Consider the following 22,571-nt stretch of genomic DNA (forward strand, 5'->3'; position numbering starts at 1 on the left):
GACTCATAGTAATCCTAAATTAATTTCCTTCCATCCTTACCATTGGAAATGACTTAAACGACGTCGTTTTGTATTTATTAAAAAAAAAACCCACACTCCCCTTCCCCAATTCCCCTTTTCTTTCCTTTCCCTTATCTGTTCTTCTTCCTCTTCCACAACCCATCTCCAGTTCCCCTTTTTCTTTCCCTTCTGAAATTTGTCATATAAACCAAATCACAGATAAAATATTTTTAGTCTCTTCTACTTGCTAGGTTGAAAAAATTAAAAATAGATGCATGTGTTTTCTATGACATCAAATTATTTACAATCCATCCTGTCACCACTTTGTAGGAAAAGTGTTAGTTTTTTTCTCTCCAAATTTTAATTCCAATTGGTTGGTTCATATGCTTTACCGGTAACGGGATCATGTTGTTTTATATTTGTTAAGGAATTGGCTCTATCTCTATTTCTCCAGCCCTCGTGCCAATTTAGTAGCTTAAACTTACAGCAAATTTTGGTTTCACAATCACTGTCAGTGAGGTTGAAGCATTTTTTGAGCTATTTAAGAGCATAATCAGTTTGGTTGTTGATGATGGACTAATAAGTAAGGTACCATATAGCAAATGCGTTTTTCTCCTAGTTTCCAACATAGTTGTATTTATGACATCTATTTTGTGATGTTCATTTTATTATGAGATATTTGGTGTGCTTTTTAATTTCTAGACATGAATGATCAACAATATATTATATTATTTTTTGTCTTTTTCATTTTCTTAAATAGAATCTCACACAGTATCATGATAAATTGCTTATACAATTACCAATATTTTTTATTTCTATTTGTTCTTCACATTCATTTCATAGTCTGTTCTTTGATTACAGTGTTCTTTCTTTGCAGGAAGAATTTCAATTGACAATCTTCAAGAATAGAAAAAAAGGAGAATATCTTTGCCAATCGGGTACTATACATACACAACACGGTCACATGGGTCTGGTTTATGAATAAGGCCTTCATTTTTAAGGTTTCTTGTAGGGGTGTTCATAAAAAAAACTAAAATGTGGTTAACCGGTTAAAAAATCATAACCACATTGTGGTTAACTAGTTTAATAAAACAATTTTAAAAATTATATCCATATTTTTTAGAATTGGTTAACCAAAATCAAATTAAAAAAACCAGTTTTTAACCGGTTAACCAAAACCAAAACCAAATTAAAATCAAAACCTAATTTCAAAATCAAATTACATACTCTCTCTCCCTCTCCCCCATCTCTCTCTCTCTCTCTCTCTCTCTCTCTCTCTCTCTCTCCCTTCCTCTCTTTTTCTCTCTCCCTCCTTCTTTCTCTTCTCTCTGTCTCTCTCTCATCTTTCTCTCCCTCCCCTCTCTCTCTCTCTCTCTCTCTCTCTCTCTCTCATTTTCCTCTTTCTCCTCCTCCTCTTTGTCCTCTCCTTTTCTCTCTCTTCTTTTCCCCATATTTCTCTCCCCTCTCCCCTCTCCCCCTCTCTCCCCCTTCCTTCCCCCCTCTCTCTCTCTCTCACTCCCTTCTCTCTCTCTCACTCATTTTTCTCTTTATCTCCTCTCCCCTTCTCTCTCCTTTCCCTCTCTCTCCGCTTCTCTCTCTCTCTCTCCCTCTTTCTCCCCCTTCTCTCTCTCTCTCTCTCTCTCTCTCTCCCTTCCATCATCTCTTCCTCCTCTCTCCCTCTCTCCTTTTTCCCTCTTTTTCTCCTTCTCTCTCTCTCTCTCTCATATCTCTCTCTTTCCCTTTCTTCCTCTCTTTCTCTCTCTCTCTCTCTCTCTCTCTCTCTCTCTCTCTCCTATCTCTCTCTTTCCCTTTCTTTCTCTCTCCCTTGTCTCTCTATCCTTCTCTCCCTCTCTCCCCTTCCCTATTTTTCTCTCTCCTTCTCTCCCTCTCTCTCTTTCTCTCTTTGTCTCTCTCTCCTTCTCTCCGCTCTCTTACTTCCCCTCTCTCTCTCTCTCTTTGCCCTCTTTGTCCCCCTCCCTTCTCTTTCTTCCTCTCTCTCCTCTTCTATCCTTCTCTCTCTCTCTCTCTCCTTTATCCTTTCTTTTCCCTTCTCTCTCTCTCTCTCTCTCTCTCTCTCTCTCTCTCTCTCTCCTCTCCTTCCCCCCTCTCTCTCTCTCTCCTTTCCCTCCCCTCTCTTTCTCTATCTCTTTTTTTCTTTTGTCTCTCTCGCTCCTCTCTCTTTCCTTTTCTTCTTTCTCTCTCTCCCATTTCTCTCTCTCCTCTTCCTCTCTTCCTTTTCTCTCCTTCTCCTCTTTCTTTTCTTACTCTCTCTTTTCTCTTTCTCTCTTAACCTTCTCTCAATCTCTATCCCTCTTCTATCTCTTTTCTCTTCTTCTCTCTAAAGCGAGAGAGAAAAGAGAGAGGAGGAGAAGATAGAGGAGGAGAAAGAAAAAAGGAGAGAGATAAAAAGAGTGAAGAAGGATAGAAGAGAGAGAACAAGAGAGAGAAAGAGGACAAAGAGGGAGAAAGAGAAAGGAGAGAGAGAAGGAGAAAGAGAGAAGGAAAGAGAGACAAAAAAAGATAAAGAGAGAGAAAAGAGAGGAGGGGAGAGAGAAGAAGAGGGGAGAGAGAAGGAGAGAAGGAGAGGAGGGGAGAGAGAAGGAAAGAAGGGGAGAGAGAGAGAGAGAGCATGGGGAGAAAGAGGGAGAGAAGGATAGAGAGAAAGAAAGGGGAGGAGGAGAAAGAGGAGAAGGGGGGAGAGAGAGATAGATAGAGAGGAGGGGAAGAGAGAGAAAAGAAAGAGAGAAAAGGAAGAGAAGAGGAGAAAGAGAGAGAGAGAGAGAGAGAGAGAGAGAGAGTGAAGGAAGAGAGAAGAGGAGGGGGAGAGAAAAGGAGAGAGATGGGAAGAAGGAGATAAGAAAAAGTTACTCGTATCATTTAAAAAGAAAATTATTTATATTAGAAAAAATTATTTATAGAAAATGTTGAAAAGAGATAAGAAAGAAAAAGGAACGAAAGCAATGGAAGGAATTTCATTAGTTATAAATGTTACTCGTATCATTTAAAAAGAAAAAAAATTAGATTAAAAAAATTTAATTAAAAAAAGGTTTATAAATGTGGATTTTTGTATGTAAAAACCAATTTTATGGTATAAAAACCAATTTTTTTGTATAAAAACTAATTTTTTAGTATAAAAACCGATTTTTTGATGTAAAAACCGGTTATTTTTTAAAAACCGGTTTTTGCTTTAATAACCAGTTAAAAACCGATTTTAAATTTTACTAACCGGTTTTATCATATAAAACCAATTTGGTTAATTAACCAATACTATATTTTTGGTTAACCAAAAAACTGATTTGGTTTTTGGATTAACCAAACCATGAACACCCATAGTTTCTTGCATGCATGAGTGAATGCCTATCTAGCATCACAAATGTACTTTGTTAAATTGATGATTTGCAATGTAAATAGGTTAATGAAGACATTGTTCATTTAGGCTCTATGATTTGGACAACACAGGCTTTATAGAACGCCAAGAGGTATCATATAGTGCAATCCTTTTTTTTTTTTTTGAAATAAAGAAAGCTCGACACATTAAAGTGGAGCACCTAAAACAGTCATAACAAACAAAGTAGAACACAAAAACAAACCTCTGTTATCTCCGGCATTGCCATCAACAACCAAGAGGATCAATACCAGTCCACTCCTTGTAGCTCAAAAACGTCTTTCTTTGGATGATATCAACACCTGTTTCTTTATTGTTGAAAATCCTGTGTTACGTTCCAGCCAAATATTCCAAATCACTGCAAAGAACCCAGTCAGCCACATCTTCCTCTCCTGTTTTCTGTTAGGCCAGCCAGACCAACTCTCAAACAGTTCTTTAATGGTTCCTGGGACAACCCACTCTCTATCAAAACACCTCAGCCAAGCGCACCACACCTGCCACGTAAACTCACATGAAAAAAATAGGTGTTGTACAAATTCCACCTCTTTTTTACATAAAACATACACAATATCACTCTGTGGAATAACTCCTAATCTGCTTAATCTCTCTTTAGTATTAACTCTACCGACTAGCACAAACCAAGCAAAGAGCTCAATTCTCGGAGGAACTAGTCCTCTCCAAAGCGAGCTTGTGAAGCTATAGCTCGTAATATCCGCAGAAAGAGTCTCTGAATGCAACACCTGCATAAATGAGTTAGTAGAAAACACACCTGTATTATCAAATTTTCATACAACATTATCCTCTTTTCCAGTTGACAACTTAACTGGCCTTAATCTCTCATGAAGTTGGTGAACAAGTTCCAACTCCCATGGGAACAACTCTCTCCTCCACTGGAAATTCTAGATCCACTCTAGCCCATCCCAAAACCCATAGTCCCCTATCACGGATCCCTGTTGGTTTGAAACAGAGAAGAGTCTTGGAAAGCTCACTTGCAAAGGACCCCCTTGTATCCAATTATCCTCCCAAAAAAGTGTTCTTCTCCCGTTTTCTACTTCCATCGCTAGCCCACTTACCATTTTTTCCTTCACCTGTTGTTCTTTAATATTCAATTGAAAGATGTCTTTCCACGGGCCCCCCTTAACAGGTAATGTCTGAGAAGATAGCATTGCATGAGGCCTCAAATTATTACATGAACAAACCACCTTCTTCCACAGCGGACAGTCCTCCTTTGAAAATCTCCACCACCACTTAAACAGAAGCGATGTGTTCCTTAGTACTGCATCTTCTACCCCCAATCCTCCAGCCCTTTTGGGTGCTTGAACCACTTTCCACTTGACTAGCGGAATACCGTAGTTTCCGTCATCATTACTCCACAAAAATCTCCTCTGTAATGCAATCAGCTTGTCTGCAACTGCTTTTGGCATCTTATACAGACTGAGGTAATATATCGGGAGACTATTCAACACCGACTTGATGAGGACCAGCTTACCTGCTTTATTCAGAACCTTCGTTTTCCATAAGCTAAGTTTTTCTTCCACCTTATCTATGATCGGTTTCCAAGTTTTCACCAAACGCGGATTAGCTCCTAGAGATATCCCGAGGTATCTAACAGGTAGGACCGCTTCCTTGCATCCCAAAACACCACAAGCGTGTGTCACCCACTCCTTCTCACAGTTAACCGAGATCAGATTAGATTTATCGAAATTGATACTCAGACCGGACATAAGCTCAAAACAGCGCAGCAGTCGCTTATAGTTCACTATCGTCTCTGTATCCAGAGGGCAGAACAAGATAGTATCATCTGCAAATTGAAGATGCGATAACTCAATAAGATCACGCCCAACCAATAAAGGAGCAATTCGCCCTTATAGTGCAATCCTATTATAGTATTATGTGTCAATTTACTTAGATTTTCACTCTATTTTTCATGGTATCAAAAACAACTAACCCTACAGAAGTGTGCTCTACGAACACTTAATAAGTGATATTCGACACTAAAATATGATTTGTTGTAGTGTTCATTTACGTCTCCGCTTACGCCCGATTAATTTTAGTGATCCTAGCTTCATTGTTTTTTTGCGTTACTTCTAACAAGTCAAGCAAATGTTGATTGCACTTCTATGTGAATCTGAAATGAAGCTAGCATATGAGGTGATCGGGTTTTTTTTTTTAATAACTACAAAACTACGTCGTTTCAGTCATTTCCAATGACAAGGATGGACGGAAATTAATTTAGGGATTACTATGAGTCCTGGAAGACAATTTTGGAGACAAATTTGAGTAATTATTAATTTTAAGGATCACTTTGAGACTCGAGTGCAAGTTCAAGGACTATTTTGAGATTTCACTCTTAAAAACCTAACTAGATATTTGACCACATGTATTTTAAAAAAAAAATATTCTGTTAATTTTAATATTTTTGATATGAAAATGACTTAATTATAAAATTAAAATTAGTGTAAGAACCTAATTGAAAACAAAAAAAGTATTAGATCGAATTAAAATTTTGGTAAAACTCTAGGGACCAATAAAGTAATTAAGCATAAAATTAATAGTATTAAAAATATTAAGAATTTAATATTATGAAGAAAAAATAATAGAGATTTATATAAGGACTAATTTGATTAATTTTTAAAATTTTAAAGATGAAAATGACTTATGTGTGTATTTTCAGCGACTATTTTGACTCTAAATAAATTTATAACGTGTTAGATAACACATAGCACACGTGGTATGCCATATGTTATTGACATGACACATCAACTAATTATCTTGTGACATGTGACATTAACCTATCATGTCATCATTTTACCAGAATTTAATGTAAAAATTAATTTATCTAATAAAATAATTATTTAATAATTAAAATTTATTTATAATAATTTTTTGTCTAAAACATTTTTTACAGACTAATTTAATGTATTAATCTAAATTTATTGTTTCGGACATAATAAATTAATGGTTTAATTACTCTATTGGTCCCTATAGTTTCGCCAAAATTTCAATTAGGTCCCTATACTTTTTTTTTTCCTTTTAATTGGGTCCCTATACATTTTTTTTTTCAATTTAGTCCCTATTAACGTTAAACGTCAAAAAAATTTTAGTAAATTGTGAAATTACTTTTATACCCTTAGGGACCTAATTGTAAAGAAAAAAAATATAGGGACTTAATTGAAAATTCGGTAAAACTATAAATATTCAATGAAAAATATTCCTATAATCCCTATTCAATGATTCTAAGACATGAAAAATATTCTTATAATCCATTTTATTTTATCCCTATCATTCTTTTGCTTATTTATATACAAATTGTACCAAAAATACCTTCTCTTTTTTTTTTTTTTGACTTTCAAAATACCTTATCTTAAGAACCTAAAAAAAAGAATGGATAAAATGAAATAGAAATAATAGTAACATATATAAAATTCAGTTTTCATCCATCAAGTATTCATTATGATAATGTAACATTTTACATTTGTGTGGATTCATAGAATATAATTTATGTCTTTATCATATCATGGTACACAATAAAAAACCACAAGACTATGTAATTTGTGTTATTGAAATTTAAAATCTGAAAATCAGTTCTTGTGTTGCAGTCTCCCACTCCCTGAACTAGCATAGAGATCAATAATAACATTGATAACGGACGGTTTTGAGTCGAGAAGAATTCTGAGAGAGGACTTCAGTTCATCAGTAAATATATGCAACCATCCTAAACCTCACTTTTCCCAGACCTGTATAAAAATCACCAATTTAGTAAATCAAATAATAAACTTAAATTCATAGTCATGATTCATGAACCTAGAAATAATAATCTAATAATGCCTTATCAAAGTGAACATTGTAATCAAATCATGCATGCATCACAATGCAAACCAGATAGGAGTAAAGATCGCAAACACTAACCGTGCTTTCTCCAATTTTTCAACCATATCTTTCATTGTGTGTACTGTAATTTTCTTCACCTGGTGTAAATAACACAGCAATTCAGAAAGTGTAAAGCATATACATTATACACCAGCAAGAAATTATTAAGCTCGCAATATGAAGGACACGTAAAGTTCATGCTGGAACTATCAAATTTAAACAAATTGGTTAGTGACAATAAACTTCTGATATACAAAAACAAATTCTTAATAAGCAAAAACTACACATGCCAAGATTAGACATACAATGTGATACTCAGTAATGTTATCTGATAGCAAATATACTTCAAAATGGTCTTTAAAGACCCATTTTGAAGTCAAAGATGATATTCAAAGATAAATCTGATTAGAACTGCTATATCATGTTATATTCAATTCAAGAATCAACTTGAATAGACCTGCTACATTCAATAAAACACAAGGCTAAGGAGAAAACACAAGAAGCTAAGATTCAAGCAGAAGAGCATCAATGTTTCTTTTTCCTTCAGGGCCTTTGGTATATCATGATTTTACATAGTCTCCATAAACAACACCCCGGTATTTGGCTGGCGATGATTCATTTATCAGTTCAGAAGCTGGGGAGATCCTAACCGTCTTCGCTGGATCATGAAATGTTGCCACTAATAGTCTTGCGCGATCAGGATTTGTAATTGCCCTATGCATGCAGCTCTTGTACTTCCCATTTGTTATGATCTGGAACAGAGCATTTTATATTAGACAGGTTGCGCCAATTTTATATTTTCTTATTGAAACTAACCAGCATTTTCCACAGCCTTAATCTCACAAGTGAATGATTTATCAAGAGAACATAGATAAATCACACATATCATGAGAATCCACTATTAAGATGTCACATTGTAGAAGATGGAATATCATACAATGTTATGATTTCAAGAAGAATATAACACATAATCAAAATTGTAAATTGTGAATGAAAACACACCATCTAAACTCAATATTCATGACAGTTTGTCAACCGTAGTTTTACTAAATGAAAAAGCTACCTTTTTTCACTTCTATAATTTTATTCATACCAAGATTTATGACCCAAAAACATCTTCACCAGCAATCCAAGCAACCTAACTTTAGTTTTGTCAAACAAGTTATTCGTAATAGATTCAACACAAAACAGTTTCTAGACCCCTAACCTCAGTTTAAAATATCTATGTCATACTGCACACATGCTAAGAAGTACATACCCATTTTCTAGAACATGCAAGAAACTAAAGAAGAGAGATATTATTAGATAGGTAGTGTCTACCTGATGATCATCTATTGGACATTCTATTCAATTTTAGAGTCATATTGATGCAAGTTTGTCATTAGCCACACTATTCAATCCTAGTCCTGGGCTCTGTCTGAAATGGAAGCCACGGGAGCAGGCGCGAGGCAGCGAAACCAGGCGCGAGGGACGGAGCGGCGGCGCAGTGAGGGAGGGACGGAGGCACGGCGCGGCGAGGCGAGGGAAGCATGGAAGCACGGAGGCACGGAGGCAAGACGCGGCGAGGGAGAGAGGGACAGAGGCGCGGCGAAATACAAGGGATGAGTAGAATACAAGGGACGAGGCACGACAGGGACGCCGAGAGGAGGAGGCGCGGCGAGAGGGCACCGTGCGGCAGATCCGGAGAGAGCTCGATGAAGAGGTTACGGCTAAGGATATGTGAGTGTGGAAGTGAGAAGGATTTTTTTGGAATTTTAAAAATATAAGAGTGTCTTGTTATCCTAAAAGAGAGAATATTCGTTTTTTTAAGAGAATATTCTGTTATTTTAGACGTTTTTGTTACGGTAGGGATTTAATTGAAAAAAAATAACATATAGGGACCCAATTAAAAAGAAAAAACCTATAGGAACCTAATTGAAAATTTTGCGAAACTATAGGACCAACAGAATAATTAAACCTAAATTAATAAGGCAAATAATTAATTACATAACTGGGTATTTTAATGGGCCACTGCAATCTCTGTTGTTTTTTTTTGGGCCATTGTAATTTGTGTATTAGAACAAAGATTATTGTTTTTGGACATGCATCACTGTTAAAAACCTCACTTCATTATTTAATTCTTTTCTCATTTTTTAAAACCAACGGACCATGTATATGTTGAACCGATTTTTTGTCATTTGAACCAAACCAACGGATATATTAATAAAAAAATATCAATTTGACCACATGTTTATCTTAATTAATGATAGAGAGCAACCTTAATAAAGACGCCTAAACCTTTTTTTTAAGGATTTTTTTAATTAAAATTTTACATATGTAATCAATTAAACCGTATTATATATTTCTGTCATAATTAGATTGGACAAACTAATTTAACTAAAAAATCGATGAACCAAATTTTAAACCGATATAAATTAATATCTTTTTAAAAAAAATGTCTATAATATTCTATTATAGAAAATATATAAGAATATTTATCATGATCGCTGGTTGAAGTTAGAAGTTCACTTGTACGGAAAGAATAGGTACAAACGGTCGAGAGCTATTATCATTATTATTTGTCCGGCTTCACATTATTCTGGTTGGTAAGTGATAATACAACAAATTAAAATCGTTCGCATTATTCCTCATAGTCAATGAAAAAAAATATATTTCGGGTCCACAAACAGACAAACGTTAATAAAAGAAAAATAAATAAGATCCATTTTCTCCAAAGTCCAAACTCATATTCAACTAAGCCCATAAGCAACAGTTGTTCCTACCTCATAGTATTCCCATAACGGATATTCTATGGCCTCTTGCACAGTGCGGCTCACCAGTTGAGCCATTCCACGCCTATATCTGGCTAACTGCGATATTTTTGTTCCTCACTGACAACAATCATAAATCTCAATCATCACAGAAACCACGTGTCAAACTGAATCTACATCTTATAAAATATCTTTATTTTTCTATAAACTAGTGAATTGTCCCGTGCATGCACGGGTAGGTAAATTTAATAAAAATTATTCATTAAAAAAATATTTTTATGTTAATAACATATGTATGAGTGTTCTATAATAAATTAGATTGTTTAGTAAGATTGACTACAATTTTAAGATTTTGACTTTTATCCTGTAATTTTAACTTTTGTTGATAGTTTTAATATCCTTTAGCAAGTTAAAAGATGAAGCTATTGTTTAAAATAAAAAAAAAAAGACAATAAAAAAATATAATCAAGTTAATTTGACGATGATGTTGAAAAAGTTGTTTTAGTGTGGTAAAACAAATTGAAACAAGGCAATATTTATAATGTGAACGACTATCATGACTTTTACAAAAAAATCAATAATAATAAGGAAGAATATAAAGATAATTATGGTGTACAATTAAGATGATTGGTTGAAAAAAAAATCAAGATAGATGATTGGAATTATAAATAATAATATTGTACACAAAAGAAATCAAGTAGAATGTACGAATTAAGTTACACATGTAACCAAATATGAAAACAAAGAAATAATGATGTGAATAGTAAAGTAGATAAAGAATTGAGTACTATATACTATTATGGAATAGTGAAAAAAGAACAAAAATGTATGATTCAGAGAAAGGTTAAACTATCGAAGAGTACAAATTCATTAAAATAAATTAGCATAAAATAAGTGTCAAAATATTAATTGAGCTATTTTATGTATAAAATGGATGAAAAGTCACTGAAACTAATCAAATACTTTGAAGTAACAACTAAATATATAATTGTGATTAATACTATAAAAATTATATAGGACATGAAAGTGTTAAATTATGTTTAAGAATAAAAATTTGAGTTATCATAACAAATTTAATATTAGTGGATATACGGTTTGGGTGCATTAGGTTATAATAATTCGCTTTATGTTTAGGCATACGATACATGGATACAAATAGTTATATATTTATTGAAGAAATCTGGTAGAAACATACTATGAGGATTATATGATTTTTCAGTAGTATATAAATTACTGTTACATATGATATAAGAGAAAATTTAAAACTGGTGGTGATTAAGCTGACTTGATTATATGAGTATGATTTAATTCAAAATTTTATCAGTTAAAATATTATTATATCGCTGCACAGAGTCATCTGATAATTAGAATATATCAATTTCGTAGTAGGAACATGTAAGAATATAAGAATACAATAAAAACTATGTATAAAGCATTTGAGAAAAAAAATTAATAGAAAAGAAAATAATAAGTATGATAATTAGACTACTGTATTCAAATAAATATATTCATTACATATATAAATAGAAAAAAATAATGAGAAATAGAAACAAACAAACTGCATAATGAATAACCAAAAAGGTCTATAGTGTTTGATGGAAGAGAAAATCCTAATAAATACTAAATACTTAAAACTTCTAAATTCATTGATTTTTTATCGTCAACAGGGACGTCAAATTTGACCTTGCTCCCTTTGACTATACCATGTTGAAGACAAAATTTGTGTTACTTCTGATGATGTAGAACCTCTCCAACGAAGTTCCATTGTGAAAGAAGGTCTAACCTTTTGACGTACATTAACATAAGAAATCTCATTTGATTTTGTATATTGTAAGCAAATTGAATATAAGAGGAAAAGAGGTCAAGACCTTTTGGCGAATTGAAAATAGATTCTCGGCAACAACAATGCGATTCTGTCTTTTTTGCATGAACAACTACATACCAAACAAAGACGCATATGCATAACAACAATAATATTTCAAATATTACTAAAATTAGAAGATATACATTAGATCAAATAATAAGAAATATACATAACTCGTCATTGGAAAGCATTACGAATCTGTGATTGAAGCAGATCCCCTACAAAACTTTGTGCCTGATAGTGGGGGTGCGTCTTAAGAAAATGAACGGAAGAGGCCAATAAGAACTAAAGAAGAAGAGAATAAGTGAACGGAAGAGAAAAAAATAATGGAGAGAATCTTTTTTAATTTTGAGGAGAAAGAGAAAAAACTGAAAACAGAGAATGAAAGTATGTACATGTAAAGCAAGCGTAAAAATAGGAAAGAAAAACTTGACACGGTCATGAAATGTGAAGTGTATGGTAATAAGGGTCATTATGTGAAGTGTAATGAAAATAGTTTCATGTAGGAGTAGTAAGATAATAAGAGTCACGATGAGTAAAAAGTAAAAACATTAATATTTTGATAGAAACTTAGAATGAATATAAGGAATGACACGTTAAAATTCTACTACAAGAATAACTTTATTTTCGATGTCTGTTATAGGATTAATCTTTTTACCATATAATTGACCATTACATGTACTGATATACACTTCTTATTGACCACGTTAGTTCTAACATGGAGAGGACAAATTAAAGAACTTTAAAATTTGATCCTTATTAATTCTCAAAAGAAATAATTCTAATATAAAACAAACATTAAACCAAGCATACCTATAATTGGATCTATTCACTCGATATCTAACTCGAGAAACTTAAGAAATATAATCATTAATAATTATTACTCATATTCTCTTATATGTGCTCTATTTCAATAAAGTTTTTATGGCTTAGTTAAATCACCTGTTATTCTTGTTTTTTTTGGTCAAGAAATGACGTACGTGTTATTCGATCAGTGGTCCATAACTCATTAGGTTGGATTTATAAGTATTAAAAATGCCATCCATTTTGTAAAAAAAATATCTGTAACTGTTACTGATGTATCATCAAATACAACTAAAATGTAAGCCTTTTTTACTTATTCCCAGTAAAATATCAATACCAATTCCTGCAAGACAAATATAAAAGTTTATAAACTCAAATGTTATCAGTCCCAGTCTCAGCTGGAAGTTGACCTTGGTGACTTGGTGTAGCTTGATAAGAGGCAACATCATTAACACTTGGCCTTTTCTTTTGGACTTTTTTTTTGGATTTTTTTTTTGGGACTTTATCAGTGTTAGAAACTTAAAAATATACTACTTCCATTTACGTCTTGGTCTTTACCCAACACATTAAAATAAACCCAGCTAACACAATTAGATTTATAAAATCGATTTTTGTTTCTTAACACAAAAAACAGGCTGTCATCTGACATGATGAAGTCTAACTTAGTTTTATTTAAGATTGAAAGGCCCAATCTCCAAAAACAAAACTTTATAGTGGCCCAAATATGGTTTTGTCTGAAAATTTTTCGTTTATTATTATTATTATTATTATCTAGAAGTATTTGATTTTCCATTTCAACATGTTTGCAGCTTTAGAAAGCCACGCTCAAACTTATGATCTATTAATATCATTCAGATGCAGGTGCATAGTGTAACTTAAAATGGTAAAGAGCTGAATTTCCATCAAGTGCTTTGTCATAAAAGTATGCTCTGTAATCCTGCAATAATGTTTCCCCATAAAGAGAGAAGGATTATGGGGGCATAGATTATTGTTGATGGAGACTGGAGAGTGATCATGAGTGATGAACATTGCTATTTCTAACAAGTATACTACTCTGGATCACATACATTAATCTCCAAGTAGCCTTAGAAATGTGGATATGATGTGTTGATAGAGCAAGTGTTTAAGCCCTATATTATGTTCTCTAAAACCATATTTTGTGATATCATATTTTATCTTTGCAACAAAAAATGATAAAGAGCAGAATTGCCACCAAGTCCCTTGTTATAGTAATAAGCATTAAAATCTTGTAATGATGTATCCTTATAGAGAGGGGGGTTATCTTGTGAAAGTAACTCCTTGATGGGACCATATATTCTTTGTGATGGGTAGTTATCAAGAGTGAAGAAGCATGCAACTGATACTCTAGGTCCTCTATGGTTTGCCACAACACGATGCTCCACGCTTTTGAAATTTTCATTAGATATCAACTGCAAATGGTACCATAAATTAAGATTATTACAGGATATATGATTCTGCTCTAGTTACACTATAAATTATGCATCTATTGGAAAGGATTCACATGCCATAAACGGTAGTCCAGTGCATAAACATCCTGTCAAAAAGGTGTAATGTAGGCGGCTTAACTTAATAACAGTATCGATGGCTGATTCCACGAAAGATTCACGCGTCATATAGAGAACAAACAATTGAGATTTAAAATGATCAAATATAGGGTTGAAATGAAATATCATGTCTCTATAAAAACAAAGATTTTAATAGATTAGAAAAATATTGGACTCACTTGTAGCATATCTCCAATGTTAACTACCAAAGCAGCATGAACAGGGGGAACATTGATCCACTGATTTTGCCACAAAACTTGTAGGCCACCAATGTGATCTTGGAGCAGAATTGTGAGAAAGCCAGGATCTGAGTGTTTGGTAGTGCCAAGAGTGAGTTCAGGCTGAGGACATGGTGGATAATAGTGACACAGAATTGAATGCCCTTTTGCACAATCTATGCTTTCAAGATATTCAGGGTTCAGTCCAAGTGCTTCTGATAACAATCCAAATAAAAGGCTCCCCAATACCTTTATCTGCCTTGAGTACTCCATTATTGCATCCCTGCAAATCAGTTTTATTTCATAGCTAAACTATACAGCATAAGTACCCAAAATTTTGGTTCCCTCTAAATCAAATCACATTTTCCTAAATCATATTAGTTCACATCCCACAACTTTCTACTTATATCCTCCCTTGGTTCCTCACAGTATCTCTCTGCTTGGCAGACAAAAAACTAATCCGTTGTAAATCGGAATTCTGATCTATTATTGGCTGATGAGTAGCTGCATACACAATGCGTAATTCGAACCCGACTGGTGAGCTTTCCAGTCAACCAACTCAACTTAGTGAGATGTCATTTTGATAATTAACTATGGCTGCATATAAGAGCCCATCCGACCAAAGTGTCGCTATAGCCAAGGTAGCAAGACATTATAATCTTCTAGTCAAGTATACGCAATTCGAGTATCGAGAATAAAAATAGTTTCCATAAGTAAATACATAATCTTGATAAATTAATTGCAAAATGTTATTCTGAATATCAAAGTTATATTACGAACCTACAAACCAAAGGCAATTCCTGAGGATGAAGAGGATCAGGACCCATAACACACAACAGTGTGTCTCTCCAATTAGCATACCTCGTTCGATACAAATCAAAGTTGCTACCATATTTCACCTTCTTCATCTTATCCCTCGTGTAATACTCTCCCTTCACTTCCTGTGGCAACTCGTGGAACTCACGCACCGCCGTCAGCGTTTCTTCCAGCACCTTCAATGGCACCCCATGATTCACCACTTGGAACAGCCCACCGTGTCCGCCGCCTCTCGGACTGCAGCAACCATTTTGGAATGGTCTCCGGAGACACCCTTGAGGTCGATGACTGGAATCGTGAACTGGGACGGAGTCTGGTTGTCGGCGGCGAGTTCTTCCGGAGGGCGGATGAAGATTTGTGGGAGTTTGGTGATGCCGGAGTCAACGAGGCCCTTGACGCCAGCTTTGGATTCATCGAAGGACTTCAGTTGCTGGAGACGATTGTAAGATGTTGAAACTCCGCCGGTGTCGGCGACAGACATTGTTGGAGAGTGCAAAATGCTTCTAATCTTAAAAAGATTTTATTTTTTGACAAAATAGCTTTTGAGAAGAGATGATATTTTGGACTTCTAAAATAATTTCAATCTCATAAAATTAACCATTTTTTTGTTCATGTAAAAAAGAAAATCATTAAATTTAAAAGATATTATAAATGTCTCATTTTATCAAGCATCCTACAAAAATATGCATTAAAATTTGATCTTTAGGATTTTTTTTTCCCAAACACATCTTCCTATATATATTTTGTAAAATTAATATAATATTTTGAAGACCAAAATATTTTTTATTTTAAAATTTATTTTGTCAAAATTAAATTGACTTAAATGATAGTTTATTCCTCCAAAGTCAAAACCCTTTGACTTCTTATCGCAATGGTAATGAAGATATTATTTAATTTCACTCTAATTATGCCCCCTCTATTTCTTAGTGATATAATACGTACTTTTCTTCAGTTACTTCATATCCTTCTTAAAATGAGCGTTTATTATTGATATCCTTGTTAAATTCATCATTTTCTCAAACATAAAAAAAAAAAGAAAAGAAGAAATTACACAAAATAGTGAATAGTCATTATTCTAGTGGTAGTAAAATTTCATAATTTTAGTCCCGACAACTCATCTTTCAACTACAAAATATGACCCAAATTCTCCGTTGTATGTCAAAGTTTAACATACATAATTTTATTTATGTCCCAAGTTAGGAGCTATTTATGAGTATGAAGTATTAATCTAAGTCGAATTCCATGCCATAATTAACCCATTAACTTAAAATGGGAAAGAGCTGAAATGCCATGGTCACGCAGGCCCTTGCTATCATAGTAAGCGATGAAGTCTTTGAGTGATGTATCCCTATACACTGGAGGGTTATCCTCAGACAAGAGTTCCTTGATGGGGCCATACATTCTTCTTGTTTGGTGAAGATGAAGAGTGAAAAAGCATGCCACTGATACTCTTGGGCCTACATGATTTGCAAGTACACGGTGCTCCACACTCTTGAATTTGTCGTTGGACATTAGCTGTAGTATGATCATATTATAGCACTAGTCTAATCATGCATTTTCAACTCAATTTAAAAGAATTGGACTTACTTGTAGCAAATCTCCAATGTTGACTACTATAGCTCCATGAAGAGGAGGCACATCAATCCAACCATTTTGGGTAAAAACTTGGAGGCCACCAATGTGATCTTGAAGCAGAAGAGTTAGAAAATCGGGATCAGAGTGTCTGGTAGTTACCATGGTGAGTTCTGGCTCAGGACATGGTGGATAATAATGGTACAAAATTGAGTGCCCTTTTGCACAATCCAAGCTTGCAAGATGCTCAGGATTAAGTCCAAGTGCCTCTGATAGCAATTCAAATAACACCTTCCCCAAATCCTTCACTTGCCTTGAATATTCCATTGTCACTTCCCTGCAAATTAAACTAGGTAGTTATGTACTCTGAATTAAGATTGATGTTACCTAACTAATTTTTTTAACCAACATCAGCTAACGTTTTTAAATTATTTTATTTATAAATTTTAAATTATAAATTTAAATACTAAATTTCTTAAGGTTAACTAATTAAAAGTTAGTTTATAACTAATTTGGATTGTTCAGATAGTCAAATTACTCATTTACTTAAACTAAGTGTTGAGAATTTGAAATCTTGTCTTGAATATGCAATAATTTATTGTCCAACAAAAATTTATAAATAGAGTTCAAATTCGCAAAGAATTAGTACTTATCCTCTTAGGCGAGGAGATAGCATGGGAAACAAAAAACTAGTTAGTTTACCAACTTTTGGTGAATTAGTTACTAATTAAATCCATAGGATACAAGATTAATCAGTGATTACCTACCTGCATGCGGTAGGCAGTTCTTGAGGATCAAGGGGTTCAGGGCCCATAACACAGAACAGTGTGTCTCTCCAATTAGCATATTTTGATTGATACAAATCAAAGTTGCTAACATACTTCACTTTCTTCATCATCTCCCTTGTGTAGTACTCTCCTTTCACCTCCTGTGCCAGCTCGTGAAACTCACGCGCCGCCGTCAGCGTCTCTTCCAGAAGCTTCACGGGGATCCCGTGATTCACCACCTGGAAAAACCCCACCGTCTCCGCCGCATGTCTTACGCCCACCACTAATCCGGCTCGGTCTCCGGAGATATCCTTGAGGTCGATGACTGGAATACTGAACTGGGTAGGTGTCGGTTCTCCCGGAGATGGGTCGCCGGCGGTAAGCTCTTCCGGGGGGCGAATGAAGATTTGTGGGAGTTTGGTGATGCCGGAGTCAACGAGGCCTTTGACTCCGGCTCTGGATTCATCAAAAGCCTTCAATTGTCTCAAGCGGTCGTTGATTGCGGGATTTCCGGCCCCGGCGACAATCATTGTGGTTGTGAGTTGTGACAGCGATGAGTGTTACAAGATTGACCTTTACCTCTCTTAGTCTCGCATCAACTAATAAATTTTTTTCATATTGCCATATCGCACGTGCTAATGCTCTGCAACGTTGTTATTAGTCTCACGTGATGTAAGCTGTTGCCATGTGCAACCTCCATTACTAAGGTAGCGTTTGTTTTGAGGTATTGAGATAGAGATTGAGAGATTGACTGAGACTCAGTAGTCAGTATCGTGTTTGTTAGTTCAGAGACTGGTACTAAAATTTTTGTCTCTGTCTCTAAAATTTCAGTATTTTAGTACTTTCAAAAAATAGGGACACAGGGACTGAAATTTTTAGAGATGGAAACTGAAACTTTAATAACATTTTATACCTAAAATACTTTCATTTCAATTAATTAATTTCAATTTTACCCTTTGTGCAAATTAAATTAGAGTTTCATTCTTGTTTCAATTCCTGTCTCTCATTTTACACAAAACAGAATACTGAGATTTATTTCAATCCCTGTCTCTTAGTCTCTGTCTCTCAGTCTCAGTCTTTCTGTCTCTGTCTCTCTACCAAACGCTACCTAAATGTCTGAAAAATAATCTATTTATATCTATTTAAAGGTTAAGCAGTCCAATCTACAGTATTTCCTCCAAAACTAAATTTTCTCTAGACCGACACGTTGCAGGCAAAAAACAGGATTCCCTCCACGGTATCGAAGCGGAATTTTCCTGCACAAATTCATTTTGAAAATCAAATTACTCTCTTCCGTTTCACTTTTAAAAGTTTTAATGACTGAAAATTAAAAAGTAACAACAAAAAAAAACTTAATTCATACCCTTCTCTCACCACCCCTACCAACCTTCACATTCTCTGATTCTTCTCTTTTTTCTTATTTTTCTCTTCATGTCACCAACTGAAAATTGTGTTTTAAGTCACCAAGATTGTCTGGACAGTTCCATTTATCAAAATAGAGCTAGAAGTTACAAATATCTTTGTCTATGGCAGCAAAAAAAAGCCATGTGTCAAAGGAAAAAGAACTTAGTAAACCCAGATGAAGAAGAAGGTTTAGCAACAAAGACTATGAGCACAAGGTGAAGAGAACAGCAGATGATATTCCAATAACCAGTAGGATTGAGATTGTAGTTGAAGATTTGAAGTTTATCTTAAATGTCAGACTAAATAGGAAGGGAGATTTCGGAAGTCCGGAGAAGTCGTGGCGACCCAGAGATGGAGGAAGCACGATGGGGAAAAACAAGGATATTCAAAAATGTGCCACCGCAGCAATAAATAGAGATTGGAGAAGTGGTTATCGGAAGAGTTGAATGGCGTTGGAATCTGCTGCACGTCACGCGCTTGAAAGCATGAAAAGATTCTTGCATACTTCTTCTTCTTCCTCCAAATACATACTGTTTCTACTTTTAGTTATTTATTCCAAAGTGGGATTAACACTATTGGGCTTCAGGTTTCAATATTTGAGTTCTTTTCTTTTACTGTCTTTTTCAAGTATTCATTTTTTTGGTTTTGTTTTTGTTTTGCAGTTTAGGGTCTCAGACATCTTCAAATGAGTTACAACTTAAAATGTTGTCGGAAATGGTTCTATAATTCACGGGTAAGCATAGGATTCTTGCAGAATGTAACACCCTAATACTTTTAAACTGAGTTAAGCTTTATTTGGATTATATTTAGTAGCTGATATTCAAAGACCTTGCGAAATTTTTCTTTTAAAATAAATGTGAAATATTTATATAAAATAATTTATAGATAAAAATATTTGAATAATTAGTTTTTATTAGAATAGTTACTAGTTGAAAAATATAAGTGGATTTGAAAATACTAACATGAAAAATCGGTGTGCTAAACCATGAAGGCACAACAATGACAAGCTTTACTCATACCAAATAAAAAAGGAAACATAATAGTTACAATTGCAATCAGTCAATAAGGATAAAACAAGACACATAGGAAATCCTAATTCTCTTAATTTGTTTAACTATGGCCAAAACAATCGCATATTCTTCCTTCTTAAGGTAAACGTTTAATGTTTTGTATTTACGTCATCGATAGCTTGCTCCTACTAGTGCACTTGTCTTTTCACCTCAACTGTATTACTTCGTACTGCATCGTTCCTGAAGATGGTACGGAGAGAGGGGTGAGAAACAAAAGTTTCTCAATAGTTTATCTATATGGTGTCATCGTATCCATCCTCAGCCACTCTGAGTTTTAAAATAAAAATAGTGATGATGCAATGTTGTTCAATTATTATTTTCAAAAGTCTTGATTAGTCGGAGTGGTGTGTCTTTTAAATGCTTCTCATTTACTTATGTTATGACATGTGTAATGCATACAAAATGCCTATAGCGTTAAAACATATAAAGGTAATTCATAAACATTGGTATGATGTTCTCATAGGTCATAAAGCAAGACGAAATAAATAATAAATAAGAGAAGAATAGTAACATTACCATAGATAAGTCAAACAGAATAAATCTGAATAAAATAAAGATCTTAACCAATATCATACATCATACAAAAGAAACTTTGGAAAAAAGAAGGATCTTTGAATGCAATAATAAACATAATCATAAAAAAGATAAAAAAAAGAATAATCATGATCACACTTTTCATTGCACTTTTCATTACTTTCTCTCGTAGCTTTTATGGAAGGTATTAAGGTATTGACGGCTTCAGAACAGCGATGGCAGTGGGTGACCCAACGGCGGCAGAAGGTTCCAACTCCAACCGCGATGCCTTTCCTCTCCTCCGCATGCGACAGATTCGACCTCCCTCTCGCACGCGTCCTTCTCTCGAGTCTTGACAGAACAGCGGCGTCACAGTCGCCTCTTTCCTCCCTCGCGTCGAGCTCCTCTTCCCGGCGAACCTCCATTGATGGCGACGACGGAAACTGGGCAGCTCCTCCAGCTCGACGCGACCTTCCCTCTCATCTGCCCGATCTCTCTCTCCTCTTTTGGTGTGCGACGATGGCACGGAAAACGATGACGACGATGGGCTCTGCGGCGGCAACACGGCGGTGAACGATAGTGACTCTTCCGGCGTGCTCTTCCCCTCTCCTTTCTCTGCTCTTTCTTCTCCCTGTTTCTCTCACTCCCCGATCTCCATTTCCCTTTTCTTCAAATCTGTGTGTGAGCGGTGGTGTGTGGGTGCCGTTGGAGAGGGTAAGGGAGATGAGGGTGTGTGCGGATGATAGTGAGAGGTGAGTGAGTGTTGTGGTGTGTATCTGGGGAGCGGGTGTGGCGATGGCTAGTGAATATTAGGGTTAGGGTTGTTTTGGCAGGATTTAGGGTTTTAATTTGAAAATTAGAGTTTTAGGTATGAAATTTGGGATTTTGGGTTAATGTGAAATTTAATTAAATTTTTAAAATTATTTTAAAATTTTATTTATTGTGTCAAAATATTAATTGATTTAAAATTAAGAGTAAAACCCCTCCCCGGTCCCTAACTATTTACGAAATTGACCTGGCGCCCCCTTACCATTGGAAATTAACAACGCGGTCCTTAACCATTCTCTCCGTGTGACCAAAAGGACCCTCTTACCGGTACTTCCGGTTATTTTTTACCTGAAAACCGGCAAGAGGGTCCTTCCGGTCACACGAGAGAATGGATAAGGACCGTGTTATTATTTTCTAATAGTCAGAGGACACCAGGTCCTTTTCTAGATGGTTAGGGACTAAATATTTTAATAGTTGGATTACACGTAGAGACTAAATATTCTTTTTAGATTTATAGAAGTGATATTTGTTTCATTCAAATGTTCGTGATATGACGAATTAATTTTAATTTAATTTTACTTATTTTAATTTTGTTTATTTAGTTATTAATTAGAATTTTATGTCAGAGGATTTAGAGTTTTCTTTATTTAACCTAAAGTTGAGTGAGTTTCTTCGATTTAATTTCTAAACCAGTGAACAAATTAGATTGAGGTATTTCTTTCTTGTTGCATCAAGAAATTGAATAAAAAATTAATTGATTCTCTTTGTATTCAATTTCTTGATGCAACAAGAAAGAAATACCTCAATATAATTTGTTCACTGGTTTGAAAATTAAATCGAAAAAACTCACTCAACTTTAGGTTAAATAAAGAAAACTCTAAATCCTCTGACATAAAATTTAAATTAGTAACTAAATAAACAAAATTAAAATACGTAAAATTAAATTAAAATTAATTCGTGATATCACGAACATTTGGATAAAACAAATATCACTTCTAAAAATCTAAAAAGAATATTTATTCTCTACGTGTAACCCTACTATTAAAATTATAGTTGATGAATTTAATTCCACTAATAAAAAAAGCAGTTTAATTTTTTTAGAAAAAGGTGTATGAAATAATACTCTTGAACTAACTTTTTTTTTAGGTTCAACAATATAGAACATACATGTCGTTCTTAAAACCCTAAATCCAAGACATAATAAT

General features: G+C 34.5%; 2 protein-coding genes, 1 long non-coding RNA gene and 1 pseudogene across 3 annotated transcripts; all 4 read right to left on the minus strand.

The window, feature by feature from the left end:
• Window positions 1-3,534: 3,534 nt before the first annotated feature.
• LOC140179456 (uncharacterized) lies at window positions 3,535-5,454 on the minus strand. The gene is made up of 5 exons (XM_072218354.1): window positions 5,412-5,454; window positions 4,459-5,186; window positions 3,950-4,125; window positions 3,637-3,710; window positions 3,535-3,548 (listed from the first exon to the last, which is right to left on the minus strand). The coding sequence occupies exons 1-5, from the start codon at window positions 5,452-5,454 to the stop codon at window positions 3,535-3,537; spliced, it is 1,035 nt and encodes a 344-aa protein (XP_072074455.1).
• A 1,325-nt stretch (window positions 5,455-6,779) lies between these two features.
• LOC112751741 (uncharacterized) lies at window positions 6,780-8,988 on the minus strand. Its single transcript, XR_011872892.1, has 4 exons — window positions 8,576-8,988; window positions 7,906-8,007; window positions 7,295-7,353; window positions 6,780-7,122 (listed from the first exon to the last, which is right to left on the minus strand). It is a non-coding gene; the product is annotated as an uncharacterized lncRNA (long non-coding RNA).
• A 4,617-nt stretch (window positions 8,989-13,605) lies between these two features.
• On the minus strand, window positions 13,606-15,861 carry LOC112751740 (1-aminocyclopropane-1-carboxylate oxidase homolog 1-like; annotated as a pseudogene).
• A 458-nt stretch (window positions 15,862-16,319) lies between these two features.
• Window positions 16,320-18,258, minus strand: LOC112751742 (1-aminocyclopropane-1-carboxylate oxidase homolog 1). The gene is made up of 3 exons (XM_025800970.3): window positions 17,612-18,258; window positions 16,860-17,181; window positions 16,320-16,787 (listed from the first exon to the last, which is right to left on the minus strand). Exons 1-3 carry the CDS (start codon window positions 18,139-18,141, stop codon window positions 16,524-16,526), a joined length of 1,116 nt encoding a protein of 371 aa, XP_025656755.1. The 5' UTR covers window positions 18,142-18,258; the 3' UTR covers window positions 16,320-16,523.
• Window positions 18,259-22,571: the final 4,313 nt, after the last annotated feature.

This window comes from Arachis hypogaea, chromosome 15, assembly GCF_003086295.3.
Source record: "Arachis hypogaea cultivar Tifrunner chromosome 15, arahy.Tifrunner.gnm2.J5K5, whole genome shotgun sequence".
NCBI classification, from domain to species: domain Eukaryota; kingdom Viridiplantae; phylum Streptophyta; class Magnoliopsida; order Fabales; family Fabaceae; genus Arachis; species Arachis hypogaea.

Bases quoted from the DNA above. Each gene is read 5' to 3' on its own strand.
- LOC112751742 (XM_025800970.3), bottom strand. From the start codon at position 18,141: ATGATTGTCGCCGGGGCCGGAAATCCCGCAATCAACGACCGCTTGAGA. The intron at 17,182-17,611 runs GTAGGTAATCAC...TTTAATTTGCAG, and splicing joins GAACTGCCTACCGCATGCAG to GGAAGTGACAATGGAATATT. The intron at 16,788-16,859 runs GTAAGTCCAATT...ATCATACTACAG, and splicing joins ACATTGGAGATTTGCTACAA to CTAATGTCCAACGACAAATT.
- LOC140179456 (XM_072218354.1), bottom strand. From the start codon at position 5,454: ATGAAGCTAGGATCACTAAAATTAATCGGGCGTAAGCGGAGAC. The intron at 5,187-5,411 runs GTAAATGAACAC...TTCAATTTGCAG, and splicing joins AATCGGGCGTAAGCGGAGAC to ATGATACTATCTTGTTCTGC. The intron at 4,126-4,458 runs GTAAGTGGGCTA...TCATTTATGCAG, and splicing joins AACAGGTGAAGGAAAAAATG to GTGTTGCATTCAGAGACTCT.